Source organism: Dysidea avara, chromosome 4, assembly GCF_963678975.1.
Source record: "Dysidea avara chromosome 4, odDysAvar1.4, whole genome shotgun sequence".
In the NCBI taxonomy this organism is placed as follows: Eukaryota; Metazoa; Porifera; class Demospongiae; order Dictyoceratida; family Dysideidae; genus Dysidea; species Dysidea avara.
Window position 1 is genome coordinate 48,881,001 of NC_089275.1, and position 25,824 is coordinate 48,906,824.

The 25,824-nt window shown below is 38.9% G+C and overlaps 4 protein-coding genes across 4 annotated transcripts in view; all 4 read left to right on the forward strand.

The window, feature by feature from the left end:
• The first annotated feature begins 7,248 nt into the window (after window positions 1–7,248).
• Window positions 7,249–8,301, forward strand: LOC136252605 (tRNA (cytosine(38)-C(5))-methyltransferase-like). The gene has a single exon (XM_066045101.1). It carries the CDS (start codon window positions 7,252–7,254, stop codon window positions 8,299–8,301), a length of 1,050 nt encoding a protein of 349 aa, XP_065901173.1. The 5' UTR covers window positions 7,249–7,251.
• A 30-nt stretch (window positions 8,302–8,331) lies between these two features.
• On the forward strand, window positions 8,332–15,145 carry LOC136252604 (clumping factor B-like). The gene is made up of 3 exons (XM_066045100.1): window positions 8,332–9,475; window positions 9,584–9,777; window positions 14,933–15,145. The coding sequence occupies exons 1-3, from the start codon at window positions 8,332–8,334 to the stop codon at window positions 15,020–15,022; spliced, it is 1,428 nt and encodes a 475-aa protein (XP_065901172.1). The 3' UTR covers window positions 15,023–15,145.
• Window positions 15,146–15,247: 102 nt separating this feature from the next.
• On the forward strand, window positions 15,248–21,759 carry LOC136252607 (uncharacterized). Its single transcript, XM_066045103.1, has 8 exons — window positions 15,248–15,300; window positions 15,427–15,610; window positions 18,303–18,371; window positions 18,423–18,468; window positions 18,706–18,875; window positions 19,344–19,441; window positions 20,512–20,686; window positions 21,553–21,759. The coding sequence occupies exons 2-8, from the start codon at window positions 15,443–15,445 to the stop codon at window positions 21,625–21,627; spliced, it is 801 nt and encodes a 266-aa protein (XP_065901175.1). The 5' UTR covers window positions 15,248–15,300; window positions 15,427–15,442; the 3' UTR covers window positions 21,628–21,759.
• Window positions 21,760–25,469: 3,710 nt separating this feature from the next.
• Window positions 25,470–25,824, forward strand: part of LOC136252606 (importin-9-like) — a 48,642-nt gene continuing 48,287 nt past the window's right edge. The window contains exons 1-2 of the mRNA XM_066045102.1: window positions 25,470–25,575; window positions 25,637–25,766. Coding sequence (XP_065901174.1) covers window positions 25,489–25,575; window positions 25,637–25,766 — 217 coding nt within the window. The 5' untranslated portion in view covers window positions 25,470–25,488. The remainder of the gene's footprint in view (window positions 25,576–25,636; window positions 25,767–25,824) is intronic.

Below are 25,824 nucleotides of genomic sequence, written 5' to 3' on the forward strand. Positions count from 1 at the left end.
ATCATTTCTTTATCAAAGGTGAATAACAAAAGTTATCGAATGATGAAGTTTTAATTGGTTACAGGTGGACACAAAATCATTGAAATATCAGAGTATACACTAAACAACAAGGTATTTCTACAATACTAATTAGATTTGATCAACATTGCAGAGATAATTGCTTGATTTATGCATATACAGAGGGATTTCAATAATTTTATGTCCACCTGTAACCAATTAAAACTTCATCATTCAATAACTTTTATTATACACCTTCGATAAAGAAATGATACACATCAGGATGATCCTTGTACATGATACTACAGAACTGTGTGCATTGGAAATGCAAAACTTTAATAGAACCCCTTGAAAATAGCATTTCTAGTCATTTTGTTTACTGCCAGGCTGAGAAAACGATTTGTTTCATGTGGCATTTTAATGCATAGACTATCATTTCGCAGCTGTAGGCTTTGTACTGGTCTAATACTAGATCCAGCTGATTGTTTTCCATGTAAACAAATAGTTTTGTTGTCAAGGTCCAAAAAGTAGGGTTCCAAAGGACTATTTACATGCCTCCCCTTCTAAAATCACTTAGTACACATGCTACAAATCCCATAAGAAATTTGGTGCTTTTATCAAAAAGTGAAACAGTTTTGTGGCTTATGTGCTGGACTATCATGAAAACAGACCATTAAAATTAAAAAAAATTAAAGTGGCACATGTCCCTTTTTTGACCCCTTCAGATATATCTGAAAGCGTCACATAATCAAACAAATGTATGCAATACTTTAATACAAACTTTTCTTTGATTGTCAAAATAACTATAGCTATAAGCACCAAAATCTGTTAAACACATAAGCCTTTTAGTATTCAGAGTTTGTTAGCATTTTCAAAGGTAAGTTCCTGTCTAGCTATGTACTATTGAATTTAATTTGGTGCACATATAGGTGTGAACTATTGTACAGGCTGTATAATAGATGCAAATCCAGTAGGGTTTCTGCAGGTTTCCAGAAACTGGTCAAATATATTCAGCCAATTAATCACAAAGGTTCATCCATATACTTTACATGGAGCATGCAGTCACTGAATTATCCTAATAGAATAGTCACACTGATTTTAATAGCTACTATAGTTTATACCTGTAGCTACCAAGAGTTCATAATGAACTCTTGCCTGTACTGACACAGTAAAAGCAGTCAGCTAAAATCATACTTTTAAATGGCTGCATGATGGCATTTTAAATGGCAAAATGCCCTCCACATTTAAAAAAAATGGTAAACCAGTATGGTGACATGTAATAATATTATGTTGGACAATAGTAACTTTATAGTCAAGAGTTTGCCATAAATATCAACAGATGAAGAATTGAAGATATACCTGGTTCTAACAGAGCAGTCACTTCTACTACAACAGTTGAATTAAAATTGTTCGAAGAAACTCATGCTTCACACACTAAGGTATGCCTACAGGGTTCAGTCTATTCATGTTTGTCTTTTCAGCTGGGAAAACCCTACAGTCATGTGCATTGCTGGCTTCAATGTCATATGGGATTTTCTTTAATGCGCTCAGCTGTTCAAGTTTGTGTTTGTGTAGTTGCCGCTCCTCCCCTGGACACCGGCGTGACCCCTCAATGATTGACCTTGTTGTGTATACAAGGAGCATCTCCATCCTTACAATTTATAGTCATTATTTTTTGTCTTTGTTTGCTTGTAACATAAATCCTTTAAACTAGTAAAGGATCTATACTTGTATAGCATATCAAAATTTAAACCGGCAGTGCTGTGAAAAAAGTTCAAGGGTGTTTCCCCTAGATACTTACTTACAATAACAACATAATACAGATAGCAAGTCCGGATAAGAGAAATAACCTTCCATGATATACATGGTGCACTACCAGTCAGACCATAGTGCCTGGGGTTAGTATATCTATGATCATCAGACACTGAAGGGTGAACACAGAAGGCAGCCCAGATCTGGCATACAGTTGATTGATCAATTGATTATTTTGTTTAACCTCATGGTAGTTGGCAAAAGCTGTTCTTCCCTACCAGAGCACATACAACAATAAACACAACTACTACAAAACACAACTACAAGCTATACAACCATACTGATAATACAAAATAAGCTACGAGTAAAGTTCAGGTAAACGTCCTTAACAGAGGATGTAAATTAAAAGTAGCCCATGTGGCTACAGTAAGAGAATTCCACCTAGCAGTGGCTGACGAGTGGAAAAACTTTTTGGTAGAGGAGAGACAACAAGTTTGCAATTGCAAGTTTGTAGGTTAGCAAAGCTGTCCTTGCAACGTGTGTGGTAATTATGTTGGGGACCAAATAGGATTGGTGGATCAAGGACTAAGCAGGGCTTACTGTTACTGTTATATTAACGAAACATAGCACAAGTAGATTTAAACTTGACTTGATCACACACAGGTAACCAGTTTAATTGTTGACCATGTCCTGAAACATGATCGCATTTCCTTAAACATTTAGTAACTTGAATGCTCCTGTTCTGTAATCATTGTAGACATGCTAATTGGGACTGCTTAAGAGGAGGACCCCACACAGGTAGAGAGCATAGTCAATCCTAGAAAAAAAATAGTGATTCAGTCAACATTTTAAGAACATCAAAATTAAAGATTTCCAATGGAGGCTAAGTAAGTATGATACTAAACTACACACGCTACTCAACTGAGGACCCCATTGTAAATGTCTATCAAAAATAATTCCTAAATACCTTTGTTTATCCACTTCCTTAAGCTGGTGATCATCTATAAGGATTGCAGGATGAACCACATTAGATGCATGTTTCTGAGCAAACCACATGACACTAGACGTCTTGACCTTTAGCTTCATTCTGTTTGATACAATCCATGTCTGGATTCTGTGTAGATCAAAACACAATTTTTCCTTAACAACTTCATGCATGCATGACTTTCACCAGAGCATATCAATGTAGTATCATCAGCAAACTGTAGTAATCTACTGTGCATGACCGTGCAGGGAGGGCATCTCATTAATATAAACAAGAAATAGCAATGGGCCAAGTGCACTACCCTGTGGGATGCCACCCTTAACAGGAGACCAAGATAACATCATGTTCTTATGTCGGACATGTTGTATATGGTGTGAAAGATAGTTGGTGAACCAGGTCAGCTCGATGTCATGAACATCTAATGCGCACAACTGCTTCAAGAGTATAACATAATCCAGTGAATCAAATGCCTTTCTGAGATCCAGAAAAACAGTACATACTACTTGACCAGCATCCAAGGCTTGTGTGATGGCAAATAAGAGAATCTGCTCAGTATATCTACCTGTACGATAAGCTCCCTGATGTTGACTCAGGAGTTGGTGTTGCTCAAAATACTTAGTTGCGAGGCAACCAGCTTCTCTAGTATCTTAGCAAGAATAGGGACAACAGAAATTGGCCTATAAAGTTTGAAGGATCATCCTTACAATCGGATTTATGAACAGCAGTAACATTACTCTTTTTCCAATCACTAGGGATAGACCCACAGCGTAAGGATGCATTATATAGTTTAGTTAGAGGATCAGTAATCATAATTGAAACTTTCTTTTTTAAAAAAACGTGCTGAGAGACCATCTGGTCTAGTAGATTTATGAACATCAAGGTGTTGGAGCATATGGTATACAGAATCAGAGCAAATGGTGGAAAATTTGAAGGGATCAGTAGATGGTGAAGTAGATGGAGTCTTAAAGTGGTCTGCATGCTGTTTGGTGAGCTTCAGAAACTGCAACATTACGGAAAAACTCATGCATTCAGTGAATCAGGAGAAATGGTACTACCTTGAGAGGAGCATATTGATCAAGTACACCGTACCAGACAGGACTTGAAAAAGTGCCACATATCATCTTTATCGTCAAAGACATCCATAACAGGGGCGTACGCAGGAATTTTGAAAAGGGGTTTCCACTACAACTAAGTGACTGTTATATATATAACTGCTCTATTAGAGCATAGATAGTATATACCCTACCCTATGATTAGAGTATCTCGATCTTTTCCCCAAAATCATAATTCAGAACAATGCTATAAGTGTTGCTATCATGTTAGAAACTATTATTTAACTAACATAATAAAATATGTCCTGTTCCATGATAGATTTCAGATTCTGGAAACCTGAAGTTTCAATTTCTTAATGTTTCAAGTAGTGTGTGAAATCCAAAGGGATTTCCTGAAACCCCTGGAAACCCCCTCTGTACTCCCCTGCATAATATGCCAAGGAGTTTCAGTAGAAGTAGGGACCCGCCGATTATGCAGGCATAATTTTGAGCATAATAGGTACCTAAAAGCATTGAGCATAATGCCAGCATAATAGGTTAAATATTTGTACGATAGTATAAATTCTTGCTGGAAAACTGACAATTGCAAATAAGATCGATATACTCTAATAGAGCAGTCAGTAACTCTAATAGAACAATCATCAAACTGACTGTTTTATTAGAGTATATCGATCTTTTCTCTTATATGCAGCAAGAATTTATTATTTATGCTCCAGCCACTCCTTTTTTTTTCTATACAGTGTTAAACTAGTAGCAAAGCATATGAACTAAGGCATGAACATTGAGCATAATCGAGCATAATAGGTAAATATTGAGCATTAATTTAAGCATAATAGGTGAATTCTTGAGCAGTGCAGCATAGCATAATAGGTAAAATTATGAGCATAATCGGCGGGTCTCTAAGTAGAAGCAAGGCATGTTCTAATAGCATCTCAATCACACGTTCTGAATGGGCGGACCGCATAAACAGTAGGCCCAACAATCGACACGTCCACATCCAAGAACTGCACTAAATGGTCACTTATACCAACAGATTGATGAACAGAATTGACCTTAACATTAGGAGTAGTAATGGTATGATCAATAAGAGCAGCGGCGGAGGAAGTAGTTGATATGAGGGGGGGCTGGGCTGACCCAGACTTATTTCTATAGTTTGGTAAGGTGAGACCAAAAAAAAAAAAAAAAAAAAAAAGGTCGCAACCAACTGACAAGAGCTTTCCACCTCACCAGCTACCATTTCTAGCTGATAAACTACACAAAAATCCTTTCATAGCTCGCTACACACTGACTACTTTATTAGAGTGACTGCTCTATTAGAGTATCTCGATCTTTATCACGGTTTTCAGCCCCACTCCAAGAAAGATAATTTCGGTGTGATATCATTCTGAGGGGGGGCTAAGCCCCCCCTCAGCAGACCGAGGGGGGGCTTTAGCCCCCTAGCCCCCCCCCTTTCCGCCGCCTATGAATAAGAGTGGCAGCAGGGGCGGATCCAGGGGGGGTTCCAAGGGTTCCATGGAACCCCCTTTTTGAAAGAGCCTCTCTTACTCGAGATACTCTAATAGAGCAGTCACAGTAGTCTTTTGGGAGCAGTTATTATTATTTGTTTTTACTGTGCAGAAATCACAAATGATTATAATGCACAGATATAATTACTTAAGTTGTTACAAAAATTATCCAGGGAAGGGGAATTAACTATATAGGGGGGGAGGGGGTTCCAAAGTTTAATTGCAGAGGGGAAAAAGGAAAATTTATACGAGTCAATGTGTAGCAAGTTATGTAAATATTAAGGAAATATAGTTGGTAAAGGTGAGGGGCAGCTGTTGTCAGCAGGTGATGACCTTTTTTTTTTGGTCTTCAACTTACAGCCAGGCTAAAGTTGCAATTCCAAAAATGGAACCAATAGTCTGGATCCGCCCCTGGGCAGATGTTGCGGATGGTTCTTTGGTGGAGCCTGCCCTAATTTTTTAGGAGCACGACGGCGCGTAACTCGCCGTGACTAGTGCATACGTGAAGTCTGTTCAATTAAATTACGAAACCCACAATCGGTGTAGACATGCAAGAATTTGCTTGGAATTTTGTGTACAGCGAGGTGTACAGTGACTTTGAAAGCTTAGGTGTAAGAGATGTGGGGGGTCGGTGTATATATCTCCCTTGTGTTGTTATCCAATTTCTGGTGCGCGCTGGGAGAAAGGAGCACTCTCTGTGATCCTACGGTGTTTGGCGGTATGTCGTTCTCACAATTCGTGACAGAAAAGAGATGCGATGTTGACGAGAAAATTTTGAAACTGTTCATGGACGATGACTCTTTCGAATCCATGGTGAATAAGACAGCTGCTAATGTGATGTGTATCGGGTTTATTGCAGTGTTCAATATGGCGAGTGAAGATTCGTGTAGTTGGGACTCCTTAGCCCACATCCCTAGTGAGGATTTCTGTAAGGATAATAAAATACTTGATGTGTTAATACTAGCGAATAATTCTGGTGTGTTTGATGGACACAGCAAAGTTACTGAAGTGGCGAACTTTATCTTCAAATACTGTGACTACATGTGTAATGACACTACTGGTAGTAATGAATTGTGTTGGGCTTTTGGTGAGTATGTGAAGATAGTTAAGAAACTTCATGTGACCACCACCCCACCTCCACCTACCCCTGACTTTATGGCGATGTTCAGTAGTGACAATGTGCAACATGAGTCTCCCAAAGTGTCTGAAGATGGAAACAATCTGGACATTAAGAATGACGATGGTGTTGCTGACATAATAATAGATAATAGTAACTGGGGTGAAACTGATACAATTGGTGTTGAAGTTCATGATAGTGGTGAGAATAAGGGTGTTAATAATCAAGAAATCGTCAGCAAAGGAGACATGTCAGACGTGGCCTCAGCAACAGTACTTGATGATCGAACCTTGAGTGATGGCACACCATCGTCATTTTCAAATAATCCTACTCCACCATTAGATGGAGAAGACCAGGCTGTACCCTCCAGCAGTCAAAAACTTGACCATCCAACTGAGGAGCTTGCTACTGACCTGTACCCGCCAATTTCTTCCAGTACACAATCAGGACCATATGATGACAAGCCCCAGGATACTTTATATTATGATGGTGATTCTGAAGAGACAGGCATAGTTCATGATGAGGCATCTGTTGGTCCACTATACAATGAGTCAGTGTTGGGAGAAGACTCTGTTCGTCTTGCTATATTATCCCTAATAGTATTTGCTGCAGCGTTAGCATATGTTGTGGCCAATGGGAGACCAGTTACTGTAGTGAATGAAGACTATGAGACTGTGTAACTATGTGCATTGTCTTCAAAGAATTCATTTCGGTTTTATAACAAAACATCACTGTAACAGAAAAGTTGTTTTTCTAAAAAATTATACTTATATTTACAAGTACCTGTATTACAGCACAAGTTTAAACTCCCTGTAACAATACATTGTGGGATTTTGATTCTAAATGGAGCACTCCCCACTACGAGTGCTAGAGTTCTACAGCGGGATAGGGGGTCTGCACTACGCGTTAATGTCTAGTGGAGTTGAGGCGAGTGTAGTAGCAGCGTTTGACATCAACACATCGGCTAATCACGTCTACCGCTCAAATTTTCCGCGCACTCCATTATGTCAACGAAACATTTGTGGATTAACAGTGGAGTATATTGAACAATTACGAGGGGACGTTTTCTTGATGTCTCCACCGTGCCAGCCTTTTACAAGACAGGGAAATAAGGCTGATGATAAGGACAATCGCACGAACAGCTTTCTACATCTTCTGGACGTCCTTCTAAAGCTAGTTCACAAGCCTGGACATGTTCTGATAGAGAATGTACAAGGATTTGAAGTGTCTGCAACAAGAGACCACCTCATTACAGTACTGATGAAATGTAGGTACACTTATCAGGAGTTCTTATTGACCCCTACACAATTTGGGATACCAAATTCTCGAATGCGTTATTACCTATTAGCAAAACTAACACCTCTAAAGTTTCATTTCACCACCACTGATAAACCAATGACCATCTTACCAGATGGTATTGATGGTATAACTGAGCCATGTGTGGCACCACTGTGTAACTTTATTCAGCCAATGTCTTGCAGTGAAGAAGACAAGTTACTTGTACCTCCAGAGGTGTTGTTACGTTATGCTAGTATACTAGATATTGTACAAGAGGACTCCACCCAGTGTTGCTGCTTCACCAAAGCATATGGTCACTATGTAGAAGGAACTGGATCTGTGTTACAGTGTAATAGTGATGGCAACCTTGAAGAAGCATTCAGGGAATACCTACTTGGAGGAAAGAAGTCTGCAGACTCGCTGGTCAAACTAAGGCTGCGGTATTTCTCATCAGCTGAAGTTGCAGGGTTGCTATGGTTTCCTGCTCAATTCCAGTTCCCGTGTAACGTTACTAGTAAACAACAGTACAGGTTATTAGGAAATAGTTTAAACGTGCACGTAGTTTCCGTGTTACTATACCGTATATTGTTTAATGATTGTGATAAAACGACGTAATGTTAACCGCACGTGAATTTTAAATTGGAAATGGCGAGGAAAGGTGTGCTTTCGCTCGTTTTCTTGTTGGGTAGTTGCTGGTGTGCGATAGGAGAAGACAATTCTACAAGTCCTCTGTGTGATCCTAAGGTGTTTGGCGGTGCGTCGTTCTCAAAATTCGTGGGAGACCAGCGATGCGATGTGGACGAGAATTTGTTGAAAATGTTCACGAACAATGACTCTTTCAAATCCATGGTGAACAAGACAGCAGCTAATGTGATGTGTATTGGGTTTATTGAAGTGTTCAATATGGCGAGTGAAGATTCGTGTAGTTTTGACTCCTTAGCCAACATCCCTAGTGAGAATTTCTGTAAAGATGGTAGAATGTTTGACGTGTTAATACTAGCGAATGATTCTGATGTGTTTGATGGACACAGCAATATTATTGAAGTAGCGAACTTTATCCTCAAATACTGTGGCTACATGTGCAATGACACTAGTGGTAGTAACGAATTGTGTTGGGCTTTTGGTGAGTATGTGAACATTGTTATGAAACATCACGTGAACACACCACCCACTCCTACATCTCAACCACCCACCACTGAATCAGTTGCTACCACTAGTACACCTACTCCTAACTTGCAATTGACGGCGTTGTTTGACAAAAAGCCAGATACTCCCCAGGAATCTGAAGGTGAGGATGGTCACAAAGATGTGGAAGTTGAGAATAACGGCAGTAATGATGATGGTCATGAAGGTGAAAACAATGACACTAATGGTGGCAAAGTTGACGATGAGAACAAGGATGATTCTGATCAGGAGAATAGGAGCAATGAAGAAATGGGAAGACTAGAGGATCCAACCCCAAGTTTTGTTACACCATCGTTACCTTCAAATGATACTGGTTCAGATGGAGACCAAGATTCTTCACAATCAACCTCTAGTGAAACTTATAAGCAAACTACTACTACTGATAAACTTAATAATCAATTTCATGTAACTACTGGTCCTAGTGTGCACAGTGACACTGATGGTCAAGGTGGAGAATCGGACATCACACCTCCAAGAAGATTAGATGATGAAACAAATACTGATGGAGGTACTAGTCAAGATGGCCAAGATGCTGATAAAGAGAGACAAGATCAAGGTATTAGTCAAGGTGATCAAGATGATGATAAAGAGAGTCAAGATCAAGGTACTAGTCAAGATGGCCAAGATGCTGATAAAGAGAGACAAGATCAAGGTATTAGTCAAGGTGATCAAGATGATGATAAAGAGAGTCAAGATCAAGGTACTAGTCAAGGTGATCAAGACGCTGATAAAGAGAGTCAAGATGCTGATAAAGATGATGCCAGTAAAGATGGTGGTAAACCTGATGTCGACTATGATTATGATGATGATGATGATGGCTATAGCTACTGGCACTTTGCTGCTGTGCTCCTCTTCATCTTGTTCCTGGGAGTTGGTATATATCTTGCTTCACTTAACAGGAAGAAGGTATGTTTGCCTGTGTGTGTGTAGTGTTAAGAGAATTTGAGTGTGAAAGTTGTGATGCTTTTCTAAGTCAGTTTTATTCTAGGTTCCTAGTGTTTGATAGAATTTGTGCAAGAGCAGTGTTAATCATTTTATCTATGCCTTACAGATCAAAAGTCGATTCATCAAGCTTCTGTTTTTATAATATTTACTAGCACTGGTACCTGCCCTACGGTGCAGATTGTTTACAATGAGTGATGTACGTACACTGTACATGTAGCTATATCTAGTGACAAAAATTCCTACACAGCATTGGAAACCCAAGTATAAAGCATCACTTACACCTGTAGTACTTTAAGCATATGGATATGCTTCAAGGTACACATTCAGAAAAGAATGTAATACCAATAAGGTTCATGTAGCATATTGTGTCTACCTAGAGTGTTTGCCACACAGGTACAAATGGTGCTGGTAGCACCTGTCCTATATATGTAAAATCATTTAAAATGCTGACAGCAAATGACGTGAATTTGTACATACCGTTGTAGCATTGGTACCTGCTTCATAGTGCAGCCCAGATCAAAAGTTGATTTGTCAAGCTTCCGTTTTTATAATATTTATATCTTTTATAGCATTTATTCACTACTCACCCAAGATAGCAACTTTGCCGAGAGTGCAATTTTGATGGTTGAACAACACAAACTATCACTGTAGAACATTCTTTAAGTTTACTATTTTAAATTTACTACATAATCACTACAAAACTACAAGTTGTTCCTGCAGCAGTACTTGCATATAACAACTACCACACATGAGTAGCTGCCCGAATTTGTTAACCCCACTCTAGAAGTCTACCCTAGAATAATTTAATTTAGTTATCCAAGTTATCCATTCCCAAAATTATAATGTTGTTATGTGATGTTAATGCCAGTTTTGTATGGCACACTCTAATAAATTCGGGCAGCTACTCGTATGTTATATGCAAGTATAACTCATAGTGATTATGTAGTAAAGTAGTTTGTTTGTTCTACAGTGATAGTTGTATTGTTCAACCATCGTGATTGCATTCTTGACATAGTTGCTACCTTACATTGTTACTGTATAATTTTGAATGGGAAATTTTTGAAGAAAAGCTGGTAAAATCAATTTTGTAGGTTTTATTTTCGAATGCTTACAGTCCGTTCACATTAGCACGGTTCAGTTCGGTTCGGTACGGCCCATTGTTGCCTCTGTTCACACTACGCAGTCTCGCTCGCTAAGACATCCGGTTTCCATAAGCGCACAATTAAATATTTATTAGTTTGCTTACTAAAATTGGATACAGCTCTTGCCCTTCAAGTCTTGTGCTGGGATTCTTTCATTTCAACAAGACAGCAATAGATAGGCGGCCATATAAAGCTGCAGAAATCGCGTCACGAATCGGAAGTGAGTGAAACAGTAACTGGCACAACAATTAGTTCATAACTGTCACTAGACTTTCTTTCGTGCTGAACTTCGTGTCGAACAGTGTTTCTGGGTCCTTCTTCATTGGATGATTTTATTATTTTGTGCACCTGGTGACGTAATTATCGTACCGTACCGTGCTGGCTTGGTTCGATTGGGTGGGCTGGCTCGGTCCGGTTGGGCCCGGTGCGGACGGTGTTCACATTGCACTTTTTATCGAGCTGTACCGTTCCGAACCATGCTACTGGGCTAGTGTGAACGGGGGTGCAAGACATCATACGTAGTGCCAACAAAAATAAATTTGGTAGTGCACATTTATTGAGATAACAACCACGTGTACCACCAATACAAATGATAAGGGCACCAATACAAATGATAAGGACACCAATACAAATGATAAGGACACCAATACAAATGATAAGGACACCAATACAAATGATAAGGACACCAATACAAATGATAAGGGGATGTAATGTTGGACTACTATATGCTATGGGAATTTTGTTTTGCAGATGAGACTGAAATAATGAGAGCATGAATCATTGTGCATGTCCTGGCACATGTGGAGGGACATCACTTACTAGGCTTTAAGCAATGTAAAGCCGTGACATGTTGGCTCAACAGTTACACAGTTCTGTAGCACAAGTTCCAACTTCACACATATAGTAGTGAGCAAATTCCAGGCCAGCTTAGCTACATAAAAGTTTAAGCTAGTTGATTGTGCATAATCAGCATTTTTTGAATAGTTAAATTTTCGTAGAACCACTTCTCTTCGAATAGTTCGAAAATTAAACTTCTTCGGGAATAACCTGTAATGTTACAAGTTCAGGAGTGTATAAGCGCTATACAGGATGTAAATTTTTGGCAAATGGACCTTTGGTCTGTTCAGGTTTTAAGTATCCCCGCTTTGACAATATTACCTATAATATTAGGAAGAAGAAAAAAAGTGTAGGTATAGGGGGTCATGATGCACACGATTTTGCTGATGAAAATTACATTATGTAAAAGTATTCTACCATGTATCTTACATCTCTGTGTAGTTCTTTCAAGAAGCTTCAGAGAGTAAAATTTTACCTTTGTTCTGGCCGTATTGTAAACTTCATGGTCAATTGCAGTTATTAGAGTGTAGTGACTAGGAATAAGCCTTTTCCATAATGACGTCACAATTAAAAATAGTGATCTCTATTTGGGGTACTCTAATATTTTTGAGTATTGGATCCTATGGGTGGTAAATGAAGATCGATTGTTTGTGTAATCCAGAAACAAAATATCATGGTAAAACTTGCAGGTATGAGTATAATGCTATGAACGGAATTCGCTTTTGCTACTTACAAAATTTTCGGCTAGTTTTCTAAGTAGAGTGGAAGTTTTACTCTATTAATGACACAGTTACCATACCTGATCTTTGTACCTTGATATAGGTTTTATTAATCTGGTAATAATGAATCAAAACATTTGCGTCATAGGAAATAGTACTCGAAAATATAAGAGTATCCCAAATAGAAATTGGCGTGACATCATTTTGGAAAAGGCTTATTCAGTGAACAACAACACCTGAAAAAAAGCACTTATATTGTCTTTGCAGCTCTTTACAATAAGAATACTAAATTTACTGTCTAAACTCCAGGTGTCCGTCCTCAAGTGTCCATTGTAGGTGTTCTTAATTGACTATATTGACAGGCTCCACTAGATTAGCAGGTGACAGATATTATATGACCTCACAATGACACAGCAGCAGGTGTGTTGGCTGTGTCACATTCTTGTGGTCATCACTGATAGCCAATTGATGACTTCACCACACTGCCCTATAAGATGTCATATACATGTGCTAATAGCTGCCATGTGGTGTTCATCTGCCTTTAGGCTTACGTGTACATGATAGCTTTTAGTACTGTATCTATTCCTAGAACCTTGGCCACCTGGTATGGATTAGGTCTTATCGACAATGGAGAAAAGTTTGTAAAGGGAGCGAGGGGTAATCTGCTTTCTGTGGCTTGAAGTTTGCTTGGATATCTCTGAACACACACAAATTTCCCAGAATTCAGGCATGTGCATTGCTAACAACCAGCTCCTGGCTGTGGGTTGCTCCTGGCTTAATAAAATCTACCAACCAACTTTGTATTCATGGTGATTGAAATATTGTGTTAGATTAGTAATGATGTTAGGTTATCAAAGTGTAGTCTTATGACATGTCAAGTATATAGTATAGAGGTCAACTTTTTTCACCCAGCTTTTTAAGGCCGCACCATTTTTTCACAGCTTGGCTGTTTTTGTGTGGCATAGAGGTGTACTGTGTCAGGATCAAAGTTTTCAAAACACTATGTGTTTCTCTATGTCTGAGAGTTGTTGCAAACTTACACTTACAAAAAAGTGAAAATTGTGTAGTTCTACTTTGTGTTGTTGGGAATAATGCACACAGCACACACTGGGGGTGTATATTGTATGTTATCTCAGGCAGCATTTGTGTAGCATATCATTTGATAATAGGAAGCTCTCAAATAATTGGTAGGGCAGCTGACCGAAATTGGTGTTCTCCCGAGCATGTTCCACTTTAGCCAGACTCCCTGATGGTAGAAATTCACATCCATAGTTTTGTTCAGACACTGCTTAGCAATTTTGTCTGCTTGTTTCAAGTACAAACTAAAATGAATTGTGTGGTGATACACTGATTAGTATAAAAATAGTAGATGTGTATCTTAGTTCTCAGTATTTCTTTTACGTATTGAAATGATTGGGTAATCAGAATGATATCTGACTTGTGATGATTAAGAAGGGTACCTGGGGTGTACGTTAGTTTTGTTGGTGCCTTGTTAGTTGTAGAGCTTTCCAGATTTGTCAACTTACTGTTGTTTGTTTTAGCCTCGGGTCAGTTGGTATGTTTGTATGTTTTAAGAAATAAACCAATGCAACAACATGTGACCCAGTTGGATTTAGAAATATCAAGAAATGTCAGTTTTAATTTTTTATCTCACCAATGGTTGAAGCTATGTGTACCAAATTTTCACATGTTTTACACATTTCCTTACTTTCCATGTACAAGTAGCCAACAGCTAAGTTTCCCGCCATTTTTAAACCAAGGTTGACTGTATCAGGCGAGCTCCAAAAGGGAGGGAGGCGGGGACCCGAAAGGAGGACAAGAGGCTGTTTTAAGAAATTGAAAAGGAAGGTGTAGGGATGAATTAGGTCAAGTTATGAGCCATTCAGATCAATACTGGCTTAAATGAAAAGAAAATTACAGCACAGGTCTTTATTCAACACCACAGAGCTGTACAGACCTTCAACTGTTGTATGAGACATGGACAGTTGAGCATTTGCTTCCCCAGTTTCTGTGAAATAGTTATTTTGTCATGGCTAAATCCCTCTGAGAAGCGATGATAACAAACAAACTCTGTTTTATTATGCTACTTATCATCACTGAATTGTCACTGTACACATAACAGTGTTGCCTAAACAGGGGTAATGTAGTGGTTATCAATGTTAACTCCTCCTTAATTACACCGAATACCATGCTAGGTGGGATTGTAGCACAGTTGTTGGTGGGTAATGTAAATACACACCCAAACACAAAACACTCTGAGGGTAAAGTGTTTTGATTCCCTTATGATGTTCGTATTTGTCCATCAAGTACTTGAGGTGTTGGCCCAGTATAATTCTTTAGTGTAGCAATCATCCCACAGTTATTAAGGTTGTATTATGCAGATAGGATGTTGTTGTTATATGTCACTTATCACTGTAGATCAGGGAGTCAGTGTCGACATACATGAACAAGCGTAAGCGTAGGAAGGAGTACAAGCCAGTGAACACAATGGAAGCTGGGCTATCCTGAAGATACACACTGACACACCATGTTAAGTTATGCTGTTGCAATTTTACTTACAAGAAGAAGCATTTCATGTACATCTTCATTAATTTTATGTGTATTTTAGTATTTTAGCTGGAATCATTTAAATTATTTCATGCGCGTGTGTTACTACGGCAGCAGAAGTAATCATTTGGGCGAACGCGTCCCTTATTGCTGTGCAGACGATTTAGTGTAGTTTGACGCTGCACCACGCGTAGTGTAGTACACGTCTTGGTGTACCTTCGAGAAGAGATCAAGACACGGTGAGCATTAAGAGTTGACCTTAGCCGTGAATTATAAAGCACCTAGTGTTTAATTTCACTAAACTTCTCTAATGGCTCACTTAAGATATAATCTTTATCCATTACGATTTAATGTTGTTGGTTTAGCACCCTTTGAGGCTACATGGAGCAGTATATCGCATTACACGACTACGAGAAGGAACGGGCCGATGTACTGAGCTTCCAACAGGGGGATATCTTCGAGGTGACATCAAAGACAGACCTTAATTGGTGGGCGGCACACTCACTCAGGACTGGAGAATATGGATACGTGCCGCGTAGTTACCTGGAGGTGAGCTGTATGCTGTTGTGGAACGGCCTTTCCAGCTTATAAGGGTATAGACCCTACTAATTGGACACAAAAAGTTTTACAAGATCTGATACTTGGAGAATATGTTCAACTTCTTCAAATTAAACCTGGGGTCGTGCTAGTCCTCCCCTTTACATAGAGTAAGAGTCTGGTGACCATAGTATATGGTACTGGAATGCAAATGTATCCTGTGTGGAATGAGGGGTCTGACCTTGGGTCTGACACAGAAGACCTTAGATTAAGTCCTAGCAAAATTTAAGCAGGGATTTGGGATTTTGAACAGGACTTAAGTATTCCAAATGGTTTGAAATATAACACTATCTACTTACAGATTGACAATGCAAGATCTCTAAATTGAAGAATTCTGAATGTCATTATATATAGCTTTTCTTCTTCAATATCTGTTTAACATAATGAATATTCGTTACGACTGCTACAGTTGGCTGCTCTTAGTATCTTACAGATTTTCAGGAAATTCTAAGAAGATTTATGCAGCCCGTGAAATTTAAAGGATTTTATCCTAGATTCCATACGTGTTGGACCCTTTAGTATGGAATGCAAATGTGTCCTGATGTGTAGCTGGAGCTGGATTCTGAAAAACAGTTAAAATGAAAATTTCTCACATTTTAGCTAACCAGATGGTCAGTGGTGACTGCTGTCACCTGTGATTACAAAGGTTGTAACAACATTATTACATTTTATGGCTTCTGCATAGGAAATATTTGGTGGAACATTAGTCTGACCGTAAATATGGACCTTATCCACAATGACGTCAGACATGTAAAAATGGCTGCAATAGTTGTGGGACTTTTATAAAATTATATGGGAGGAAAAAGTCTGAACGATGATATCTCAGCCAAGATAGAAGATATCGAACTCTAACCTGCAGGTATGGTTATAAGGCAACTGAATGAATAATAATCTATTGTTAGATTGTAATGTCTTATAATTACCTGAGGGTTAGAGCTCAATATCTTCTTATTTGGCTGAGATATGATCGTTAAAAATTTTCTTCCCAAAGCTGTCCATACAAATTTTACGAAAGTCCCACAACTATCGCTGCCATTTTATGGCTGTAACGTCATTGTGGATAAGGTCCATATAATTGTGTCAGCCATTTGAAACAGTGCTAGAAATGAGTCAAATTTCATGATCATGTTTACTACTGTATGTTGAGAAGCATGAAGTTTTGCGCTAAGGTAGAACAGGTATAGTATGTACGTGTTGAGCTGGATCTTTACAGTGGGTGTATCTCAGAATCCCGTTCTGAGAGTATCAACTGCTTAGTGCTTTCCAACTATGTTATTGTTTTATTCATGACATAAACTACACGGTTTACATCACAAATACTTTTTTAAACTGTGATTTGATTGGCTCTACCACAATAGTGGTAGTAGTACAATTATCATATACTATGGTCACCAAACCCTTACTCTATAATTCAAAGAGATGGATGCTGCCAGACTATAGTATGTTCACGTTGAGCTGAATCCTGAAAAAACAGCTTAAAATTAAAAGTGGATTTTTTCTCAACAGAGTTAACATTTCAGCCAACCAGATGTTTATTGGTAACAGCAAAGGTGTCAACAACAGACACATACGGTTTGGCTCCATTACAAGTTCGGGAAAGGGCTTTAATGGACACTATACTTATATGGCTTCCCCATAGGAAATGTATTGTGAAAATTTTGATTGGTCGTAAATATTATGTCAAACATTGATTTTGAAATATTTTTAGCGGGTCAAGCAGTGCTACAAATGAGTCAAATTTCAAGATCGTGTGTAATTGCATCATCCATGAGTTATTAAATGTTTTTGAGGATTCAGCTCAACATGAACATACCATAGGATTAGTATAGCGGCACAACCAAAAATTGTGCACTTTTTCATAAAGCCATGAAACTTTCCACATAAATAGTACTCCTCAATACATGTATTTTTAGATATAGTACCATTGCTGATTCGACCTATGGTGACCTTTACGGCCATTTTTGTACAGAAAATAGATCATTTTTGTCTTTAACTCCCTGAGGCAATAATTAACTTGTTAAAACATGGTGCCAAACAAAAGATCTTGCTGATAGTAACAACTTGGTTTTTATTTGAAGTCAATAGGTGAATTCATTCTTAAGTTATGAATATTTTTATTGGGTGTAAAATTTGATAAATTTATCTGCCTACAGGTGATTCACACCTCGAGGGCAGGTAAATTAATTTATCAAAATTTGTAGCTAGTAAAAATGATTATAACTTTGTAATGAAATCACCTATTGACTTCAAATAAAAACCAAGTTGATACTATCAGCAAGATCTTTTGTTTGGTACCATGTTTCAACAAGTTAATTACTACCTCAGGGAATTAAAGACAAAAATGATCAATTTTCTGTACAAAAATGGCCGTAAAGGTCACCAAAGATCAACTCAGCGATGGCACTATATCTAAAAATACATGTATTGAGGAGTACTATTTATGTGGAAAGTTTCATGGCTTTATGAAAAAGTGCACAATATTGCCAATTTTGGGGGCTACGCTGCTATACTAGATCAAGCATCCCTGTTGGAAAGCTTCACTCCATTCCCTACAAAGAGTTGCAATTATAGGTACTAGCCAGCTATGTATGGGAAATTCAACTATAGTCATGAAATGCAAATCTACTATATAATCCTATTACAGCGATATGTTGATCCAGAGTTTTCAGAGGAACTGTACCAGTTGTCAATATCTGATGCTGGTGATAATAAGGTGCTGTTATGTCATAATGTTTAAGTCTTACTGTGTGTCCCCTTGTTGTAGAGGGTGACTCTAGATGAATTGAGGCATATTGTCAGTGAAGCACCTGGTATGTGTTTGTGTCTCCTGTGGGTTACTAGTCCTGTACCAGGAGGATTTCTCTGCACTGTCTCAGAGCACCTGAGTAGTGCACAAGTGTCCCAGTGCTGGTTCACTGGGTAGAAGTAACTGCACCTGAAAGTTTTACTTTTTTTTGCTTTGTGTGTGTTGTGTGTGTGTGTGTGATGCTGTGCAATTGTCTGTGTCTGTTTGATGTCTGTACGCTATGTTCATCCTAATCTTACAGCATTCAGTGATTTACAGCAAAGCCAACAACGAGTTTCAAGCAGTAGTACACGTCAGAGCGTAGAGCAGTTCTCCTCCTGGAGTAACGACACTGACACACCACATGGTAGTGGTCAGCAAGTACAGCAGCGTCATTCACTCCCCCTAACCAGACTATCACAGACTCCAGAGGTAGGTGGGGCTCATCACATACAATAGAAGACAAAGAGTCAGATTATTGACATTAAACCTATTGAATACAAAATAGAATCGTAGACCCAAGTAGCCTTCTTGTAGTACTCCCCTGTGGAATAGCAGTACTGTTAATTGTGATGTGATAGCAGTCATGGTATTTAAGTATGCATTGATCACAGAGGGAATACTTAATCTTTGGTGTTTCAAGTATTCAAGTTCCATTGTAATGATTGTAAAACTATTAGCTGCACAGTACATACATACCTTCCGTGTACTAAAACTTTGTAAAAGTATTGAAGCACATAATCTATGGTCTACTAGTTGTCATTGTGGTATTTTAAGATATGTGTGCATCAACAGATCAATACAATGCATTGATGTACTTTTGATAGAAATTATGGCAGTCTTTGCATGTGTAGTAACTATACTTTGTGGAAATGAAAGATGCGTTATGTATTGTATTAGGACTGTCATCAGATAGAACCAAAGAAACTGCCCAATCCTCACCGAGCTTCCATTGCTCATGTACAGCTCCACAAGGAATTGAAATTTAACAATGCTAGGTGTGTGTGTGTGCGTGTGTGTGTGTGTGTACGTGTAGTGTGTGTGCGTGTGCGTGCGTGTATGGCAGACATGGTAACACATCATTTGTAGGTGATGTGGTTAATGGCAACATCCATGTGGTGAAGACCAGGTAGGTTGAGGGGATCCCCTTGTGTTAGAGGGCTTTAAAGACATTATGCTGGTCTAAATTTCAAAAGCTTGTATATACACCCCATGTAGGTTATTCGGCGTCCCTTGGCTAGGTGAGTTCTCTCTCCTAACATTTAGTAAATGGGATATTCAGCGTCCCCTGGCTGAATGAATGTACTTTCCATAGAAGGTTTGGTCAGAGATGGTGATCTCAAGAGATGATGGTCTCCAGACAAGCAGAAATGTGTGTATTTGTGTTTGTCCTGTGTTTTGTGTATAATAATAGCACGAGCCTGTTGTGCAGTGTGCAGTGAAATTTTATCAAAATGATGGTTGTCCCAATATTACTATTTGTGAATCTATAGCAGTTGTTTACCTAACTGACCAAATTTGGTAGTATTTCTATCCTGTCTATAGCATTTCTTGTGCACATTAGCGAGCTTATACAGTATCTTGTTCCAGATGGACTGTAGGAGAAGACATACACCATAGCAGTGTGAACTGCAAAATAATCAATAGTAAACGACAGTTTTCTTGTCCCCCTACTCTGCACTCCAACTTACTGTATTCTGCCTGTCTTCAGGAATTTTTTTGTCAGGTAATGACCAGATGTTATTCCTGGCCCTAATCTGTTACAAATTTTGAGTGTAACCACATTGAACTTTGTCTGTCTATGCATTGTTCCACAAATGGTTTTACATTTGACTTGGGATCATAGAAATAAAAAGCAATTGAAACAAGGGAGGTCACCTACTGCAACTATATTGGTTGACATTCAATATTGTAGCCACATAACTGAAGTAGGAATTAAATGTCCACAGTGCTAACAGCTGGAGTAGAACAGCAACCAACATAATTACTTCAAATGAGCCACCTGGCTGAGATCATGAATCCTGTATTTTATCTGTGTTTGTATGTACCCATTCCACTTCACACACAGAGGGTTCCAATCCACTGGTCCATCAGAGTTGGAGAGAGTGCTACGAAGGAGACGTCCGGATTCGGAAGGACAGATTGGTCCAATCAGGGAGCAACAAAACTCATCACGTTCATCATCCACTCCTAACAATGAGTTGGCCCTGCACCTCAAGAGAAGATCTGATGCCATTGAAGAGGTGAGCTGTGTGTACATGGTGGAACTACACCTTGTTCAAGTGTCCTTATTAGAGAGATGTCCTTAATAGAGAGGTGTCCTGATATCATTGTGTGTATTCACCTCTAAAGCAGTCACCATTAGAGAATTTATTTTTGTTCACAGTTAAGAGTAAGCATGGACTAAATATTTCATGAACATACATAAAGGCTTACTTGCTCGCTTTGTGTTTATGAACTACAGTGACTGTTGTTTCTAGTCCTGCCAAAGTAATGGTATGAAAAGAAGCAACAGAACTCTAAACAGCTGTGCGGCTATACAGTGTATGCAACTTTAGTCAATTAACCGGTTCATGAATGTTCATGACAAGACCATATTTCAATGAATGGTTTATGACATACACTTGGAACAGTGTTCATGAAACATCTCAATTGTGTGCATCCTACTGTACAAATGGGACCATGGACAAGTGTCCTGATTATCAAGGTGTCCTTATTAGTGAGTGTCCTGATTTCAGGGGTCTAAATGTGTGTACACTAATACCATGCAAAGGGACCATGGACAAGTGTCTCAAGATGTCCTTATTAGTGAGGTGTCCTGATTTCAGAAGTCAAATGTGTGTTGTGAGGTTTTCACCATTTCTTGCAATTTTGTATGAAATGCATAGATGTGGCTGCACATCTGTATCTGCTGTGTTTTGTTATTCTCAAAATGAAATAACCTATGCTACCGCATTTGTTAAAGAAATTTGTTGTGTATACAACAGTTTGAGGCACGATACGGGCATCCACCACCATTGTGGTCCAGATAAATTGCTTATAAAACCAGTCAGTCTTGCATATACGAAAATGCAAAAAAAACTGTACCTCCTTTATCATTGTCTTACAGAGTGAGAGACAAGAGATCATTGAAAAAGACAAGCCTGAATTTCTGAAAGTGAATTTGAAGAGAACATTTTCATGAGATTATCAACTTGCAGAGAGAGAATCCTGATTTATTATTTGACTCAGATTTTTAATTCATTGATTTTTGTAATAAAATATTGTTTGTACCAATACGCATGCGTATATCACAATGTGGAAAACTTTGAAGTAATTGGCGCGCATGACATAATGGACTTGGCGGGCGACCACCTCAGACAGGCCATTCTAGGCTGTTTTGACTCAATATTCACCAGTACAGGGGTCGGTGATGAACGAAGCAAAGCCGAGCAGGAGTTGAAGGCGCTTGAAGCCACAGATGGTAAGCTCTAGTTGTGTGGTGCGCGTTAAAAACGAACCTCATTCGTGTGTCGTCAAGGATTTGGAGTGATTCTAGCGAACATTACAATATCAACGAATTACCCTACTCACGCTAGACAGGTATGATACGTGTAGTGTTAGTTGTGCTCCAATAAAAGTTCATATTTGTACATTTTGTTATTTGCACGACCTTCAACACGCGCCATGTACAGTTTGCCGCATGATGCACAACCTATTACTCCATCCCTAGGGTGGCAGAGGCTCCAGCTCTCACACCCTAGGTGTGACTCTCACGATTTGGCCTTCAATTTGTATTCTCACGCCTACAAGTAATCCTCACTCCCCAAATTTTCCGATGCTGACTGCTTCACTCAAAGCTTTCTGAAGCTAAGAATGTTGCAGCGCGTGCCAGGTTATCTATGTAAGTAATGCTTCAGCAGTCACGTGATCTCTCATTCAAACTTTCTTTTGGCAGTCTTAGTTCTTAATGGCAGTTCGGGTTGACTGATTCCTTTTAGACAACGACTGAGTGTGCAAGTAGTGTATTGGAACTTTGAAAGTTCATTGGGAATCCAGGTGGGATATAAATCGTGAAGTTCAGTGATTCTGTTTATTTTTATTCCTGGGGTTTTGTTTCTGCAAGATAGCTACAACCTGTGTGGACATGATTAGAAGCTAGATAGCTGTTGAGCTGGCAAGACATCTCGTAGACACAGAACATTATTATTGAAGTGTGTACTCCAGCGGATCACGTGGTTGTCATGGAATCGTAATGTAATGTACAGTAGCTAGCACACACACACACACACACACACCTTGCAGTTATTAATATTTTACACTAGTAGTTAGTAAAAGACAATTTCTCAATGGTGTAACTATGTGCAAACACTTTCAAATATAACTAGCACAAGGAGGCCATTCTATTATAATGTCATGACATCCTGAAGTGCTGGTTATAATATAACTGTTGAATTGCATGTGTGCGGCTGAAGGACTGCATCTCCATTGTTCACCTTTGTCAAAAGTCTCACTCCAAGAGAGATCCAAGGTTGGAGCCTCTGGGGTGGGTGTCAAGTGTAGTTTGACAACTAAATGCCCTAACACTGTGACTGGTGTTCTTTGTGAAAACGTATGACAATTGTCAGTCCCACCCCTTGGTACTGTATATTAATTCTCCTGTGCTGACAGTTACGAATGATGAGTAACTATTATCCAGTTAGTGTCCACCACCTCCTTACCATGGGTAGTGGAGTTGTGACAACTCCACATCGCTGATTCTCTAATCCTCGAGCACTGCATTATCTGTGCATATAATATGAGACCACAACCATCAACAATAACATTTGGGGGTTGGCAGATACCATTCCTTGTATCCGGAATTTTTTTTTTAGTTTAAATGATTTTTTTACAAGGCGAAAAGTGCTAAAAGTTGTTTCTACAAGTTTATAAGTGGTGGTAGCTGCTCGCCAGATGTGGAAAATACAAGGGGTATAAAACTTCCATGTTCCACTTCTCAGACACGTTCCTCGTAAACATGGCATTTCTCCTTTTTGTGTCTTTGTAATTACACCATTGAAATTTGAAGTTCTCAATCTGTATGTATTGCACAAGCCCATATATGCACCTTGTGATATCCTTGTTTTAGTGATGATATAAAGTGTTTTCACTTTATGTGATGTGTGTTCTTGTCACCCATTCCACAGTTGGCCGGTGTACTACTCAAACAATATGTGGAGCAACATTGGTATAGTGGCTGTAATAAATTTCAGCCGCCAGAAACTCCACCTGCGGTAAGTAATATAAATTTTAAATGTATAAATTTGTCATGCTTGCACTTGGGGGGGTGACAAGCCCATTAAAGTCTTGTGTGGCCATACAGACTGCTTTATGTTTGGGTACAGACAGCTTCTTTTTCCACAGTAAAACTGCAAGGTATTTTATATCTTGAGCGGTGTTTGTGTGATACGTGTAGACCCACTCATCATACAGTACGATAGTAACTGTATAGTAGGGACCACAAAGGAGTAGGCGTGGCCCACAAAATAATATCACCCAAAAAACAGCCTCAATTTCCCCTGATGACGATGAGGCAGTATTGGTTAGGTAAAACTAAGCCCAAACAAGCTTTCAGATCGACCCGAAACGCTTTCAACAAGTTTTTAAAAATAATTTATTTAATGGAATTTTCTAATGACTGACTGACTGATGCCTTCAGACAAGCGTAACTCAGTAACGGCTAAGGCTACGGGCTTGATTTTTTCACTGTTCGACGTCGCTTCGGCCTGACAGATGCCTTTTGGCATACCGCAGTACGTGCAATGCATTCTTCATGGACTTACCAGTGTCCTCCTTTGTGTCCCATTCATCTTTGCTGACAGCGAAAAGCGTTGATTTGGTGATAGCACGTGATGGCTTCCCTTCCGCGTAACGGAAATCGTCCGTATTTGTCATAGTGGCTATTTTGATAGCAGAGGTGCTTTTCAAATAGTTCTTGATTCATACTACTGTGTAACGGGATGAACATAGCCGACAACGAAGCGTAATGGATACTTCACTTTTCAGACGATAATTGATATAACCGGGGTGCGCGGCACCATTTCTTTCAGTATGCGTGGATTGCAAAGGTGCTTTTCAAACAGTTCTTGATTCGAAATGCTGCGTAACGGGTCGCACAAAGCTGACAACGAAGCGTAATGGATACTTCACTTTTCAGACGATAATTGGGGCGCGTGGTGCCATTTCAGATACGGTATACGTGGGTTCACCAGTCATAATAATTATTTGCAAAAAAAGTTAACAAACAAGTACACAGAAAAAATTAGAATTTTCAACTAGAGTAGGGACCATAGCACATCGATAAAAAGTACTGAAACAAGCTAGAGTAGTGCATGATATTAAATCAATAAGAAGTGTTATATCCCTTCTGTGTATTTCCATTATGGTATCTTGAGCACAGTAGGGATATAACACTTCTTATTGTTTTACTGTGATTTAATATCATGGACTACTCCAACTTGTTTCAGTACTTTTTATCGATGTGCTATGGTCCTTACTCTAGTTGAAAATTCTAAATTTTTCTGTGTACTTGTTAATTGACACAGAAAGCTACATAACATACGAAACCCCTCTTCCGTTCTACCCAAACATTTAAAACACCTTATAAGAACACATAACTCACATGGTTTAAAATGAAGAAAAAAGTGGGCCATTATTTAGAATCCTCATCACGTGAGAGTTTTATTCCAATTAGAACATGGTACAATGCCCACAGCAAAAGTTATCAAATTTTAATTGTTTTTAATATGTTTTTGTGTTAATAAGTGCTAATAGTTCCATATGTGCTTCTTATCACTTTGTGCTAAACTTTAGTGGCCCACTAAATGACTTGAGCTTTGTAGCCCCTAGGGTAAGGGAGTTATGGGTCCATTTATATAAGGCACCCATAAAAACATCTTTGGCAATATATTAGCCTTTGGATCTTACAGGGTTAATTGAAGAGATTTAATCACTGAATTAAGTCATCTGTGAATATTATTAAATTGTTTTACTTTTTGTACACTAAGCAATTGCAAGTGTTTTAAATATGTTTGTTCCACAGGCAAAGGCACTAATACGTCAACTACTCCCTCAGGGGTTAGGTGATGAACAAAGTCGTGTCAGAGCAATGGTGGTGAGTGATTGGTTGTAAATGTTATTGTTGCTATGGTAATGTGAGGGTATGTGTGTTTCAGGCATATGCCATATCGGCGATGGCACGGTGGGATTGGCCGGATGAATGGCCAAACTTGTTTAACCAGTTAGTCCAGGCTGTTGCTAGTGGCAACCCATGCCTTGTGCATGGAGCAATGAGAGTTCTAACAGGTTTGTAATACAAAACAAGAGTTGTAATGTTAGGTAGAGTACTTAATGGAATACATTC